Raw genomic sequence first — 16,262 nt, 5'->3', positions numbered from 1 at the left:
TTAGTCATCTACTGTTTTGTATTATCATTGAACCATTTCACCGGAATTTAGTTTTAGAACTGATTATAAGCTCCTTGAGATAATTGTTTGGTAAACACAGGCTGAGTTGTCTATAACATTTTTGTGTAATACATAATTCATGTATTTCTGAAACTAGAGTTTTTCTACCAAAAGACATGATTTGTCAAATGAGACATTAAATCATAAGTTCTTGGTGCAGCCAACATTCTGGACAAGGCATTCCTTCAAATAAGCTAAAAAAATAAAAAATAAACCACACATTACCATAACAAGCACAACTAAAATCTGTTCTATCTCCCACTGTGTAATTACTTCACTTAGCAAGTCATGCGCATCACGTTCACTTAAGAATTTCAAATGGAAATGCTAGCTTCAGGATTTTTCTCCTGACATATGAATGTTAACAGATATCGGTATTTATCATAATCCAAACAACACTTCCACAATTCCCTGTGACAATATATTTGTAGACAGGCCTAAAAATTTTAACATATAAAAAGCTCCTACCTTCTAGAAAAAATGGCATGGTTTTCTTCACTCTCATCTGACAATTAACTTGACGCCCGGTTTTCCTTTTAGAACTCCTCTGACGAGCCACAAGCTGAGCGATTCTTGCAGTTTCTGTGCAGGCCATGGCATAGCAGGTAATCTATTCATGAGAGGCAGGGTGAGAGGAGAAACATTTCTCAGATTCTGTGTTGCCTAGAGGCCAATTCTTAAAAGTGGATCTTAATGAGCCTACACATCCCAAGTCAAGCTGTATGCAAATATTCATGTGTCTCACTCCTTGATAAAGCTAGAAGAAAATTATATTTCTGCAAGAGGAATCGAGCATAGTCTAGTACGCCGGATCATCTTTCCCCAAGCTGAAAATTTCATTTATTTTTGAAATAGGTATTAAGCATCTACAATGTTAGGTGCTATGAGATTACCAAATGAACCAAAAGCAACCTATGATCTGACATATAATATCATATAATCTGTGAGGTACATTTCATTCACACTTTACACATGGGAAAGCAGAGGCTCAGGAAAGTTAAGCAGCCTTCCAAGTAACATGGCAAGTCTCTTTGAGTCCCAAGTGTGTACTCATAACTACTACGGTGAATACAAGACTTACTAAATCCTTCTCTTGCCTCTGCAATGGATCTGCTGGTTGACTCTGGACAAATCTAAGTATTTTCAGCTATAAAACAGGTCTGGTTTAGACCTGTTTTTTTCAAACTGTGTTCATGGGAGCCATAGAGTTCCATGGAGAGGCCTCAAGGGGCTGCCACTGGCAGGGGCATGAGAGCAAGGTAGGGCAAGCAGGGTCTCCAGAGCTTATACATCTCTCAAAACACTGCAGCTCAGCTCTGTATCTTTAAGAAAAATACTGGTATGATATGATATTGAAAAAACATCTGAAGTATAGAGTCTACTGGGACAAGATGATCTCTAAAGACCTGTGTGGTTTTCATGCCCTTGACTCTAATTTGAAATCAAGGACAGGGAAACAATGAGGCTTTATATCACAAGCTAAAACATGTTCCTACTCTTTGGCCCAGTATTTCTATTTCTGAGACTATATTACAAGAGTATAATTTAAAAGAACAAATGTTACCTATCCTAGTATGTGCAATTGGGGTATTTTAATAGTTAAAACCTGGAAACATTTAAAATTTCCAAAACAGGGGAACAAAGAGTTGAGTAAATTACAGTATAGTAACTCTATGATGCATTATTAATTTATTAATTCATTCAGCTATTCATTCATTCATCCATTCAACACAGATTTATTAAGCCCCTCATCTTTAAGGAACTTATGAAGGAAAAAGAAAGAGGCAAAAAATTAAGTCAAGTGTTATAATGGATGTATTACAAGGTGCAAGTAAACAGAAAGGAGGACTTAAGTCTGTCTGGAAGGATCAGGGATGCCAAAGAATGTTTTATTAGCCATCTAACATTTAATTAATGTCTATCTCCTCCTTAGGAACATTATTAACTATAAGGTAAATTTCCCCTTTGACCACTTTCCTGCTCCTGGTTCCCTTGTCTTCCTCCACCACTGCCTCCTCCTCCCCCTCCCCCGCCAGAGAGAAACCATGATGTCAGGTTTTGGTGAGAAACATTCCAGACCTGTTCTACGTATTTACATATGTAAAAATACACCCAGGAAACTATAGTGTATAAGGGGGTACGGGTGTTTTTGTTTCTCTTTTGGATGGTGGTCTGTCCACATCTATCATACTGTACAGTGGTAGGTACCAAGAAGTGAAGCTGCTAGGTCACAGTGGAAGAGCAATGACAAATCAGCCTGCTACCACCAAATGCCTCATACTCTCTATAAACTGTTTTCTTCCAGAGAGGCAGAAGGATTTTAAATGACATAATAATATAGTCATATGGGTGTGAAGGAGAGGAAAAGAACAGAAGAGAAGAAAGAATGACAAGGAGGCCCTGGTAGTTACGGTGATGAAGGATTAGCTCGGGACTGACTAGGTCTAGATAGCAGGAATCAACACGATGAGAATTTAAACTGCCTGTTAGATCTGGTGATCAAGAGGTCATGAGTGACTTTGGCAAAAACATTTGTAACAGGTTTGTAAGGGGCAGGTATGATGTTTACGCACTCAAGGCCTCCAGTACAACTATTTTGTTTAGATGTTGACAATGGGTAAATAAATAGTTTTAATTTTGTGTGGTTAAAATCTTATGTTTACAATGAAAAGAATCTGAGGAATAAAACAAAAGACATAAGACTCTAGGCCATGCTTTAGATGCTGTTTTCTCTGTCGCTACCAATCTCAAACAACTAAGCTAGTGCTTTGGCTTAGACTAGCTAAGTCTAAGCCAAAGTCTAATCTCACAGACAGGAGATTGGAAGTGCCAGACAGGCAATTATGAACTGGTTTGATTCTTCTGACAAGCACAATTGCCCTCTTACCTCTCCAGATCTACTAGTCTCTATCCTGACCACTGCTGGCACACTTCTCAGATAGGCTTCTAGTGTAGGGAAACCTAGCTGTTTGAAGGGGATCCAGTCTCCAGTCAAGGATCTGTACTCTCCTTGGAGCCGGGGTAATGCTACTCCATTCTTATGAGACTGCAGAACAGCTCGCAGCATCTTTGAAACCAGATCTCCTTCCAGCATCTTTGCCTATAAGAACAACAGTAGAAGGTTACTATAATATGGTTCATTAGTCTGTGAATTCAAATAGATTTTCAGAGCTGAAGCTTGTTACTTTATAAATTATTACTGCATACTTCCTGTGCAATTACAATATGGGGAAACAACTGACACAGAAGAGAAAAGCAGAAATACTATGAGAATGCAGGGGAAAGTCAGAAAGGCACAAGACCAGCCTGGGGAGGGGAGATATCAGGGAATGTTCCCAGATGTGAGGAAGCCTGAACGGAGTCCTGAAGAGCAAGATGGAATCACCCAACAAGGAATAAGAGGGTGGGCTGTGGGGCTGGGAGAGGTATCAGCCCAAGAAAGGGAACAGGATGTATGAGTGCACAGAGGTGAGAAAGACGCACACGGTGTGTTCCAAAAATTCCAGGAAGTTAGGTGGCTGGACATGACTGAACAAAGACTCCAAGCTGAGGGCTGAGAGGGCCAGGGAGGGCAGACCCTGAAACTACTATATTATGCTAATGTTTGCATTTCTGCAAAAAGTAATGTGGGGTCTTAGAGGGATTTTAAATAGGGAAACAAAATGATCAGCTCTGTATTTTAGAAAGATCACTATAAATGGGAAGGAAGATTACCAAGTTGTCAGAATTCTGGAAATGTGGAAGATCACAAAAACGGGTCTTAGGGATAAAGAAAAAATCAATTTGAGAGGTAATTAGGACGTGGAATCAACAGGAATTGGTTAATTGGTTTGGATGAGGAGGAGGGCTCCAATGTTTCCAGCTTAGAAGCATAACAGAGAGTAATGACCCACACTGAGGTGAAATAAAAGCAAGTTTGCAAGAGAGGAAGAGGTGGATTCATTTTGGGCACAGGGAGGTTGGAATGCTTAGACAATAGCTATGTTGATATATTCACTAGGAAATTAGGTTAGAAGTCTAAGCTGGTCATAGATTTGTTGGTCTTTGACTATATAGTGTATTTGACATCCAGGGAGTAAAAAACAAGGTTACAGATGGACCTCTGTAAAAGGCTATCATTCAAGAAATGGAGAGAGAAAGAAGAATCTATAAAAGGCTAAGAAAAAGGGGCCAGAGAGATGGAAGAAACAGAAGCAGAGTTACAGTGCCATATGAAAAAAAAAGAAGGAAAGAATCATTTCCTTTAGACTAATGATTACATCTAGTTGTAGTTTTGCAGAGAAAAAATATAGACAAATTCAGGAGATACATTCAGAGACTGTACAGATACATACTAAGAGATACATTCAGAGAATAAGTAGCCTGGAAAAAATAGTTTATCCTTTTATTAAAGGAAAGAGGAAGGCAAACCATGGACAATTTGTTACTTTTCCTTCAATGGCGCTGTTCAATAGAACTTTCTGTGATGATGGAAATGTTTTATATTATTGCAATGTCCACAATGTCCACATATGGCTCTGGGCCCTTAAAATATGGCCAGGATGACTGAGGAACTAAAATTTTACCTTAAATTAAATGTGGCCATTGGCTACTATACTGGACAGCAGAGAATTCTAGACAAATATCCATTTTCTTTCTCTGGCTTAGAAAACAGAAATGAAGAATGAGAGACAATTTTATCAATTCTATCATTTGTCCAACTTAAAAAGAAAACAAAATATCAGCCTGTTTGTCCTGTTATTAATTATAAATATAATATTCAAGTGACAGCAAGGTTTAAATAGCAAATGAAAATCTATATAGTCATGTGCACACTTAACAGTGTTTTAGTTAACAACGGACTGCATATATAAAAGGGGTTCTATAAGATCATAATGCAGCTGAAAAAAATCCTGTGGCCTAGTAATATCTTGAAGATCCTTGCCTTGTATAGGACGAGGCTAATGTGTAAGATTTTATCTTCATTCCTCAAGGACCTAGAAATAGAAATTCCATTTGACCCAGCAATCCCATTACTGGGTATATATCCAAAGGATTATAAATCGTTCTACTATAAGGACACGTGCACACGAATGTTCATTGCAGAACTGTTTACAATAGCAAAGACCTGGAACCAACCCAAATGCCCATTGATGATAGACTGGACAGGGAAAATGTGGCACATATACACCATGGAATATTATGCAGCCATCAAAAATGATGAGTTTGTGTCCTTTGTAGGGACATGGATGAACCTGGAAACCATCATTCTCAGCAAACTGACAGAAGAACAGAAGATCAAACACCGCATGTTCTCACTCATAGGCAGGTGTTGAACAATGAGAACACATGGACACAGGGAGGGGAGCACTATACACTGGGGTCAGTTGGGGGGAAATAGGGGAGGGACGGTGGGGGGTGGGGAGTTGGGGATAGATAGCAAGGGGAGAGATGAGAGACGTAGGTGATGGGGAAGAAGGCAGCAAATCACACTGCCACATGTGTACCTATGCAACAATCTTGCATGTTCTTCACATGTACCCCAAAACCTAAAATGCAATAAAATAAATGGAAAAAAAAATCTATTAAACTGTTAAATTGAAAAAAAAAAAAGATTTTAGCTTCGTTTTTAATTTAAAAAGTTTAAAAAGTAAAAGAGGCCAGATGCATGGGGCTCACATCTGTAGTCCCAACGCTTTGGGAGGCCAAGATGGGCAGAATCACTTGAGCCCAGATGTTCAAGACCAGCCTGAGCAACACAGTGAAACCCTACCTCCACAAAAAATATAAAAATTAGCTAGGTGTGGCAGCGTATGTCTGTAGTCCCAGCTACTCAGGAGGCTGAGGTGGGAGAATCACTTGAGCCCAGGAGGTCAAGGATGAAATGAGCCAAGATCACAACACTGCACTCCAGCCGGGGTGACAGAATGACACTTGTGTCAAAATAATAATAATAATAAAAAGTAAAAGAAATGAAAACTTTTAATAAATTTAGTGTTGCCCAAGTGTAGTGTTTATAAGTCTACAGTAGTGTGCGGTAATGTCCTAGGCCTTCACATGCATTCACCATTCACTCACTGACTTGCCGAGAGCAACTTCCAGTTTTGCAAGCTCCATTCATAGTAAGTGACTTATATAGGTAGGCCATTTTTTGCTTTATATACCAATGTTTACTCTGGTGCAGGTTTATAGCCTAGGAGCAACAGGCTACACCATATAGCCCAGGCGTGTTAGGAGGCTCTACTGTCTAGGTTTGTAAGTCCACTCTATAATGTTTGCACAACAATAAAATTGCCTAACAATGCATTTCTCAGAACATATCCCTGTCATTAGGCAATGTATGACTGTATGCCTTATGTACTTTCCATTACTAAACATTAACTCTTTTCAAATTACTACCACCAGGACCAATAACATTTAATTAATACTATAAACTACAAAAGCCCTATATTAGGTCTGTATTCTTATCCTTTTTATAGATGATAGGTACACACACAGATGTGTGTGTGTGTATAGTCATGTGTCACTTAAAAATCAGGATACATTCTGACAAATGCATCGTTAGGTAATTTAGTTATTGTACAAACATTATTAAGTGGACTTGCAAGCCTAGATAGTATAGCCTACTACACACCTAGTCAGTGGAGGTTGCAGTGAGCCAAAATCATGCCACTGCACTCCAGCCTGCGCAACAGAATTACTTCATCTCAAAAAATAAATATATATATATAAAAGAGCTAAACACTACCAACAAAAGTGACCTAATGATATTGACTGAGCACTCCACTCCAAAGACAGAAGAATACACATTCTTTTCAAGAGCACGAGACATTCACCAAAATAAAATATATTCTTGGACTCAAAGTGATATTTAAACAACTTTAAATAACTCATATTATAAAAAGTATACTCTGTGGACAGAACAAAATTAAATTACGTATCAGTAACAGAAAGATATATGAACAATCCCCATGTATTTGCAAGTTCAACAACATACTTCTAACCAAGAGTCAAAGAGAAAGCCCACCCCCAAAATTAGAAAAATCTTTTTAAATAAATGAAGACACAATATGTAAAAATCTGCTGGATGCAGTTATGTTAGAAAGAAGAAAAGTAGCAAATCAATGATCTAATCTCCTACTTTGAAAACAAAAAGAAATTTATATCAAAAGTAAGCAGAAGAAAGGAAATAAAGATAAGACCAGAAATCAATTCTGAAATGAGACAGATCAATAATGAAGCTTAAAAACAGGAGAGAAAAGAATCATGAAACTAAAACTAGTTCTTTAAAACCATCAATAAAATTGATAAACTCCTAGAAAGATAGAAAGAAATAGAAGGCACAAATTATCATAATGTAATTGAAAGAGTGGCCATCAATGCAGATCCTACAGATACTAAAAAGAGAATATGATAAAAGTTATGTCAATATGTTTGTAGCTTAGATGAAATTGATAAATTCACTGAAAGACACAAATGTCAAAGCTTACTCAGGAAGAAATAAATAACCCTCAAATATCTCTATCACTATTAGAGAAATTGAATTTACAGTCTAAAATTTTCACACAAAGAAAACTTGAAGCCCAGATTGCTTTACTGGCAAATTCTACCAAACATTTATGGAAGAATCAATACTACTCCTACAGACGCTTCCAGAAAATAAAGTGAAGAGAGCATTTCTGAACTCATTTTATGAGGCAAGCATTATGCTGATACCAAAACTAAACAAAGACACTACATGAAGTATAAATCATATCCCTCATGAACATAAATGCAAAAATTCTTAACAAAACATTAACAAATAAAATCCAACAACTAGTGAAAAAAATAAGACATAATAATCAGTTAAAGTTTATTCCAGGAATGCAAGTATGGTTCAATATTCATTAAGTCAATCAACAGAATTTACTACATCAACAGACTAAAGGAGACTAAACCATATAATCATATCAATAGGTGAAGAAAAGACAGTTAACAAAATTAAAAAAAAATTTATGATAAAAACTCTCAGAAAATTAGAATAAAATGGGAAGTCCTTAGCCTGACAAAGATCATCTGTGAAAAACCCACAGGTAACATCATTACTCACAGCTAAAGAGTAATGTCTCCCTAAGACTGGAAACAATGCAAGAATGTCCATCCTCAGCACTCCTATTCATTATCATAGTGGAGGTTCTAGCCAGCGCAATAAGGCTGATTTCAAGACTTACTATTAAACTATATTAGTCAAAATCATGTAATAGTATCAAAAGAACAACTGTATAGATCAATGGAACAGAATACGTAATCCAAAAATAAACCTATATATGATAAACTGATTTTTTTTTTTTTTTGAGACAGAGTATTGCTCTGTTGCCCAGGCTGGAGTGCAGTGGTACAATCTTGGTTCACTGCAACCTCTGCCTCCTGGGTTCAAGCAATTCTTGCATCTCAGCCTCCCGAGTAGCTGGAATTACAGGCATGTGCCACCACGCCTGGCTAATTTCTTTGTATTTTTGATATATACAGGGTTTTGCCACGTTGGCCAGGCTGGTCTCAAACTCCTGGCCTCATGTGATCCACCCACCTTAGCTTTCCAAAGTACTGGCATTACAGGTGTAAGCCACCACACCTAGCCTAGTAAACTGATTTTCAACAAAGATGCTAAGGAAATTCAATGAAGAAAGTTCAAAAAATAGTGCTAGCAAAGCTGGTCATCCACATGCAAATAATGAACTTCATGCTGTATACAAAAAATTAACTCAAAATAAATCATTAAGGTCCTAAATGAAAAGGCTAATACTGTAAAACTTCTAAAAAATACACAGGAGTAAATCTTTGTGGCCTTGGGTTAAGCAAAGACTTTTTAGAACCATAGAAGAAAAAATTGGCTGGGTATGGTGGCTCATGTCTGTAATTCCAGCACTTTGGGAGACAAAGGCAGATGGGTCACAGCCTGGTCAACATAGTGGATGCCAGCCTGGACAACATAGTGAGGTTCTATCTCCACACACACATATATACACAAACATACACACACACACACATACACACAAACATACACACACACAAACCAGACACAGTGGCACGTGCCTGTAGTCCCAGCTACTTGGGAGGCTGCAGTGAGCCGTGATGGTGTGACAGAGTGAGAACCTGTCTCAAAAAGAAAAAAGAAATTGACAAATTGGATCTCATCAAAACTTAAAATTTTTGCTCTTCCAAAAGCTGTTAAAAAATGAAAAGCCACAGCGAGTGAGAGATATTTTCATAACACACCTGGTAAAGTTGGTAGTCATCATATATAAACAATACTCAAAACTCAGTAATAAAACAAAGAGACGAATTTAAAATGTACAAAACACCTGAACACATATGTCGCTAAAGTAAAAATGAAGATGGCAAAAAAACAAATGGCAAGATGCTCAACAGCATTAGTTATTAGGGAAATGCAAATTAAATTCACAATGAAGTATCACTACACATCTATTAGAACGGTTCAATTTTTTAAAAAAGACAATTTGAAGTGTTGATGAGAATGCAGAGCATTTAGACCTCTCATACATTTCTGGTGGGCATGCAAACTAGTACCTTGGAAAACAGTTTGACAATTTTTCTTTTCTTTTTTTTGTTGAGATAGAGTCCAGCCCTGTGGCCCAGACTGGAGTGCAGTGGTGCAATCTGGGCTCACTACAACCTCTGCCACTCAGACTCAAGCAATTCTCCTGTCTCAGCCTCCCGAGTTGCTGGGACTACAGGCGCACACCACCACACCCGGCTAATTTCTTTGTATTTTTAGTAGAGACGGGGTTTCACTGTATTGGTCAGGTTGATCTCAAACTCCTGACCTCAGGTGATCCGCCCGCCTTGGCCTCCCAAAGTGCTGGGACTACAGATGTGAGCCACCACGTCGAGTCAGTCTGACAATTTCTTACAAAGTAAAGCATAATCCTACAATCCACTCCTACTAATTGCCCAAGAGAAATGACATACATCCACACAGAAACTTGTACATGTATATAACAGCATTATTTATAACTGCTCTCAAACTGGAAAAAATCCAAATGTCTACCAAAAGGTGAGTGGATAAACCAATCTATAGAGCCATACAGTGGAATACTATTCAGTAATTGGAACAAACTGTTGATACATAAAACATGTATGACTCTCATATTATGCTAAAGGAAAAAGCCAGACACAAAAGGCTACATACTATATGATTCTATTTATGTGTGGAAAAGGCAAAACTATAGGCACAGAAATTAAATCAGTGGTTGCCAAGGGCTAGGGATGAGGGGAGGAATTGACTATAAAAAGGGATTTTTATTGCATATGAAGCGTATCTTTAAACTGCACCCCCCTCCACACACACAAAAAAACACCAAAACCAAAAACAATAAAACAGTTCCTTCAAGTTGTGCTTCTCTGTAGTCAACCCTCTCTGGATCATACACATACTGCCCTGACTCCTGGCAACTACCGCTTTGCTTTCTGTCACTATGAATTATTTTTGCCTAGTGCTTTGTGTTTCATCTATTTTGCTGCATTTAACACCAGTTCATTTCTTTTTATTGATGAGTAGCATTCCACTGTATGGATATACTACAATTTGTTTATCCATTCAAATGCTGACACACATTTGGGTTGCATCCAATTTTGAGACATTATAAATAAAGTTGCCTTGACCATTCATGTACAAGTGTTTAGATGGGCATACGTTTTTATTTCTCGTATGTAAATTCTGAGAAATGGCTTTTCTAAAAGTTTAACATCCATAATAATTCTGGGAGTCTATTAGCCTCAACCTATAGATGTGAAACCAAGGTTCAGAAGTTAAATAATTAAGATATCACAGGATGTAGATAAGCTAGGGTTTCAGTCCAGATCTGTTTGATGCCAAAGGCCACATTTTTTTCCATTATATCACCCTGTGTACTGGTACTGGGAACAACACCCAACAAACCCTGATGAATTAAGAACAGGAGACAAGACAGGAAAGAAAGAGTAAGCAGAGTATAAAGGAAAAATATAGTGGTGTGAAATCCACAGCAGACTTGACTAAGTCACAGGGATGGTGTGGATTCCAAGACAATGGAACAGCTGGAGATACTCTAAAACTAAATAGAAATTCATGGCAGAGACAGAGAACAACTGCAGAGTCTGTGCACCTCCACTACCTCTGAAGTCTACACTTGAATGAGTGCCAGGGAGCAGGAAAGAGGATGGCTCTGGGACCTATATTTCATGGTTTCCAGATGTTAATGCTAACGTACAAATTTTGGCTCCTGAATAGTAAACTCCTGATGACACAGAAAATACTTTAACAAGGGTTCATGACTCACCAGTCAAAGATCACTGAACTACTATACAGTTATTTCCACAGCAGTGGAAACCACAGTGAAGGCTGGCCAAGTTTTAATTTACAAGAGGACATACTAAAGCATCACTTGCTTACTCTTCAGTGCCAACCCACCCTGACTATTCATTTCTGATCTCACCTTCCCCATCTACATACTCTTCTTCCCTTCAAAATCCAGTTCCTCCCAGCAGTTCATCTAGAGCTCTTCTGAGTGAAACTGGGCTTTGCATCTTTGTGTATCTGTATGCCTAAGTGGGCCTTGGCTATCAATTACATATACAGTGCATGTAGATATAATGTCAGGTGGTTAGCGTGCATCCAGGGAAAATATCCACCTGGGTGTGACCAGTGTAAATGAATCAAATTAGGCTATTCAATATATCTGACTCCTCCCTGGCCAGACTACTTTATATTCCCCTGCCACAGTTACAGTAAGAGGGCCTTACCCTTTGCCTTGAGAGTTTCCATGGTCTTCTCCTTCCCTTCTTTTTGGAAAGAGCATCTGCTCCACTGCCACCTCCCCTCTGTGGTCTACTTCTCCTCAGCTACATTAGGAGTGGACAGCAATCAATTTATGGGGGAAAATGTCTGATAAATGCATTTTATGAATGGTTGTCCTATTACTAAAACCTAACAGAACACTGTGATGCAGATTTGAAAGGGCAGGCCCAGCCCTGTCTTAGAGTCTAATCAGAGGCTTGTTCCACAGGCTGCCCTCTGCAAAAGCCTTCTACTCCTTCGACCCACGCGAGAACCATTTTAGACCACTGTCCCTGAAATGCCCCCTCTATATTCCTTATTTCTGCTCTGAAACAGCTGCCAGCAGGGATCACCCAAAAAGGGCACTTAACAATCTTTTTTAAGGTGCAGCATTTGGGGACAGTCTTCCCCTCACTCCTACCCATGACCTGTTTAACGGCCACAGAGTAGAGTGAGGTAGGAACCTTTGGCTAATGCTTGCTTCTCTAGTCCCACCCTCTTTAAAGGTGTCTTCTCCTTTACATGGTAGATGTTTTGTGATCTCTATCCTAATTGTTCTATCCTTTGCCCCAAGATACTCGGATATGATTCAAGTACAAGGTATGTAGCACTTTGGGAGGCCAAGGTGGGCAGAGCACCCAAGGTCGGGAGTTCAAGACCAGCCTGACCAACATGGAGAAACCTTGTTTCTACTAAAAATACAAAAAATTAGCCGAGCATGGTGGCACATGCCTATTATCCCAGCTACTTGGGAGGCTAAGGCAGGAGAATCGCTTGAACCTGGGGGGCAGAGGTTGCGGTGAGCTGAGATTGCGCCATTGCACTCCAGCCTGGGCAACAAGAGCAAAACTCAAAAAACAAAAAAAGGGAGAAACTAATAAGAAAATTAAATAAAATAGCAATGCGAATCTGCACGGCACAGAAGTGCTCATCCTCATTTTTCACTTTTCCCACCCTATCCAACCTCACATTTACCCACCTTGGTTTCTTGGCATTGTCCAACTGTTTTTCTAAGTGATGCTTCTCAATCTGACCTGAGAGACGCTTATGTCACACACATACTTCCTACTTTCACCCCCTTTTTAATGCACATATTATCACACTTAAAATCCACTTTAAAATATTTCTTTCAACAGTAAAGTTGCTAACATCTGGCTATTGATATATTTTGATCTGGTTTTGGGGGAAGGGCAGGGGATTGCAGAAGATTGTGCCTGAGCCTCCCCAAGCTTAATGCCACTGCTCACTCATTTTCCTGGGAAAAGCCCCTTCTCCTGGGCCTCAGTCTCCTCGTCTGTAAGATGAAGGGGATCAGTATTAGTAGTTCTTAATCCTCCCCCAAGCAATGTGATACATAAAGATGGAAGGCGGATGTCTACAATTCTTTCACTCTTCACCACCTCCACAGCAGTTGCCCTAACCCATGCCAGCAACATCTCTTTCCTGGAGCAGAGCAGCTGGGCTCTTAGCCGGGCTCTCTGCTTCCACTTCACCTCCTACAATCTATTCTCCACACATCAGCCTGAATGATCCTTTCATATGATACATACTATCATATCATGTCACTTAAAACCCTCTAATGCTTTCTGTGTCACTCAGACAAAAAGCCAAGTCCTAAAGAGCCAAAAAGGGCCCTATATAACCTGCAACTCCCACTTCTCTGATCTAAATTCTCTCTTCTCTTTATTTTCACTCACCCATTCTGGGCTCCATGCTTTTCTTTGAACGTGCCTGGGATTGCCTCACGACAGGGCTTTTGCACTTGCCATTTCCTCTACCTGGGACATCCTGACTCCAGGCGTACATGTGGCTCACAGCCTCACCTCCTTCGGCTACAGTATTTGCTCAAATGTCACCCCCACAGTAAGGCCTTCTCTGGCCACCCTATCAAAGTCAAAACTGAGATGCCAGCTCCCCTGATTTTTTTCTTGGCACTTAACACCATCCAATATTTTCTTCATTTAATGTTTTTGTCTTTCTTCCCAACTTGAATGCAAGCTCCGTCAAGGCAAGGATTTGTGTCTGTTTTGTTCACTCCTAAATCCCTAATGCCTAGCCCACAAGAGCTCAATAAATATTTGCTGAATGAATGAGAAATTCTCCATCTACCTAACAGTACTCCTTTTCTCTGCTACTCACTAAAATACAGCATAAATGAGCCATTAAAGGCATAACTCTGAATCCAGTATAAGTTACTAAAAAGTTATCTGCACATTTGAACAATTCTTATAAAATGAATGAGATAGCCAATCGCAACATCAAACTGTGACTGAGGATCAAGTAGATTATTTCTGAGTCTGTCCGCTCTGTGCCGGATTAGGCCCCGTCAAGGCCGCAACATGATTGCAAGGAGTCCACATATCCTGATGAGCAGCAGGCATGGCTTGAATATTTGTAAATGTTTCACATGTACTTACAGTCCTCTTTTTCAAAGAGTATGCAGATACCATTGGGATCCACCACACAAACTGATACTAAATTCACAATAGCTTTTGGTAGTTACATAGTTAATAGGCCAATGGATACTACAAGTACAACCACTAGTGTATGAGGTTTCACAAAATTTTTCTAAAGTTCTAGAAAATGGCCTCATACTTAAGGAGACACTTGACCACATGGTTGCAATCTGTAAATTAAGTTCCCTCTCCTGCCTGCTTTTTTAAGGTACGCTATCTTTCATGGAAGACTATAACTCTCTATTTGCAAACAACTTTTTGAAGGGAAGGGGAATCCCTTGGACTATAAAAGACTGTGGGTCTCAAAGCTAGTGAGAAGCAGTTAAATGTAGTAAAACCTAGAAGACGAAATGTGATTATATTCAAATGCATGTCTTGCCAGTCTGATGCACAATTCTCACAATAGCAAAGTCACTTTAGGCAGTGAACGAAAAAGAAAGTGTAAGCTTTTAAAAAATCATTATTTTCTAATCTATATCACTTTTAAAATGCTCTCAGTTTTGTTACTTCGGTCGTGATGACTTTTTTTGAGACTTTTGGAAGATGGGAATTATACTCTCAAGGTATATAGGAATACTTCATTCTACCTATAAAAAATAAAGTTTAATATCTTAGACATCTATCCATTAAAAGCATAAAAGAAAGCATATCATGGGAATTTCAACTATTAGTGTCCCAAAGGCAAACTTTTAGGTATCCCCCAGAACAAACTAAGTCCGGAAGTCTTTCTAAAGTGGCTCCTCAAAATTTTAGAGTTGCCATTTGTATCTTTCAGCTCTCTTCCTCTTCCCCCCTCATTTCTGTTCTCTAAAAGTACTGTGATAAATACGTTTTGGAGAATTCATGTTATTTTTATTTTGTGAATCTGAGAATGTTGTGCAAGCCCAGGTGACCACAAGTTAGGCTATGCTGGAGAAATGAAGTTGTCCATCTTCTGTTTTAGATCATGGAGTCTCAGGTTAAAATTCCCAAGAGCTTCCCTAGTCAATATGGGGGCTACTTGAGCTAAACAAGACTCCTGAGCACAGAGTAAAATGGAAGTGGGTCTGGGGAATTATTGGATTATACCACTTTTAATTTCAAAAACTGGCCAAAGTTAGCTAGCAAAGACCACAGTCATGGAGAAACTGGCCATGACAGACTGCATTTGATCTTTACTTCCCTCCTGTCACTGTTTTTCTCCTCCTGGTCTGTCTGAATAAAAGCATCAAAAGTGGAGTTATATGTGCTTTGCACAATACTTGACAGTCAGTAGTTACTAAATAAAAAGATTTTCCTAGAAGCATGGTGTCTATGAATATATGCACCCAATGGCTAAGAGTACAATAACACAAGCATTGGTATATTGAAGAAATAAATGTTTTGTATGGCATTAAATTTAAAATATCAGCATTTGCCCAGATTTTCTTACTTGCCTCATTAACACACTTACGAACTGGCAGGCTTGGTAAGAACACCACAGGCTCTCCTCCAAGATTTCTTATCTAACTTGCAGGCAAAAAGTCACATACTGCTTTGGCAAGGGTTTAGAAGCAGATTCCCTGCCACCACAATCCCACCATGTCCCTGGATCCTGCCTGGTTAGGAAAGCAACATGGGACAGTGGGCCCAACTCTGAATGGGGAACTGGGAGAAGCATGGAATACTAGTGGGCACCTTATCACTATCTCCTCCAAACTCTTCAGCTTAAAATCAAGAAACGGAGGCCCAAGGGAACTGTTCCAGCTCTCACATCTTTATGGCCAGAATCATAAGAACCCAGTTTCTGGTTTCCAAACTAGGACTTCCTTTCAGACAGTTGCTCCTAATGTATACAGTTGGCTTCTGAGGGTAAATTTTGACTCAGGAAACATGACAGCAACCTTGGGGCATGTTTAATGACTAGCCCTTAAGTGGCATAAAACAGGGAGCTGCCACGTTCTGATTTAAGGTTGTGGCACCCAAATCCAGAA

General features: G+C 39.2%; 1 protein-coding gene across 3 annotated transcripts in view; it reads right to left on the bottom strand.

The window, feature by feature from the left end:
• LOC108314305 (tudor domain-containing protein 7) overlaps window positions 1-16,262 on the bottom strand; it is a 73,280-nt gene that overhangs the window by 53,332 nt on the left and 3,686 nt on the right. Inside the window, exons 1-3 of one of the 3 annotated variants that reach the window (XM_017543227.2) lie at window positions 4,626-4,703; window positions 2,948-3,160; window positions 529-670 (exon numbers count right to left, since the gene is read on the bottom strand). In XM_017543227.2, the coding sequence (XP_017398716.1) occupies window positions 529-670; window positions 2,948-3,154 (349 nt within the window). In that variant the 5' untranslated portion in view covers window positions 3,155-3,160; window positions 4,626-4,703. Of the gene's footprint in view, window positions 1-528; window positions 671-2,947; window positions 3,161-4,625; window positions 4,704-16,262 lie in introns of those variants that run through there. The other 2 variants (XM_017543226.2, XM_037743732.1) reach the window with 2 other exon arrangements.

The sequence above is a fragment of the Cebus imitator genome, unplaced genomic scaffold (genome assembly GCF_001604975.1).
Source record: "Cebus imitator isolate Cc_AM_T3 unplaced genomic scaffold, Cebus_imitator-1.0 Scaffold149, whole genome shotgun sequence".
In the NCBI taxonomy this organism is placed as follows: Eukaryota; Metazoa; Chordata; class Mammalia; order Primates; family Cebidae; genus Cebus; species Cebus imitator.
This window is presented reverse-complemented; position numbering and strand designations above follow the sequence as displayed.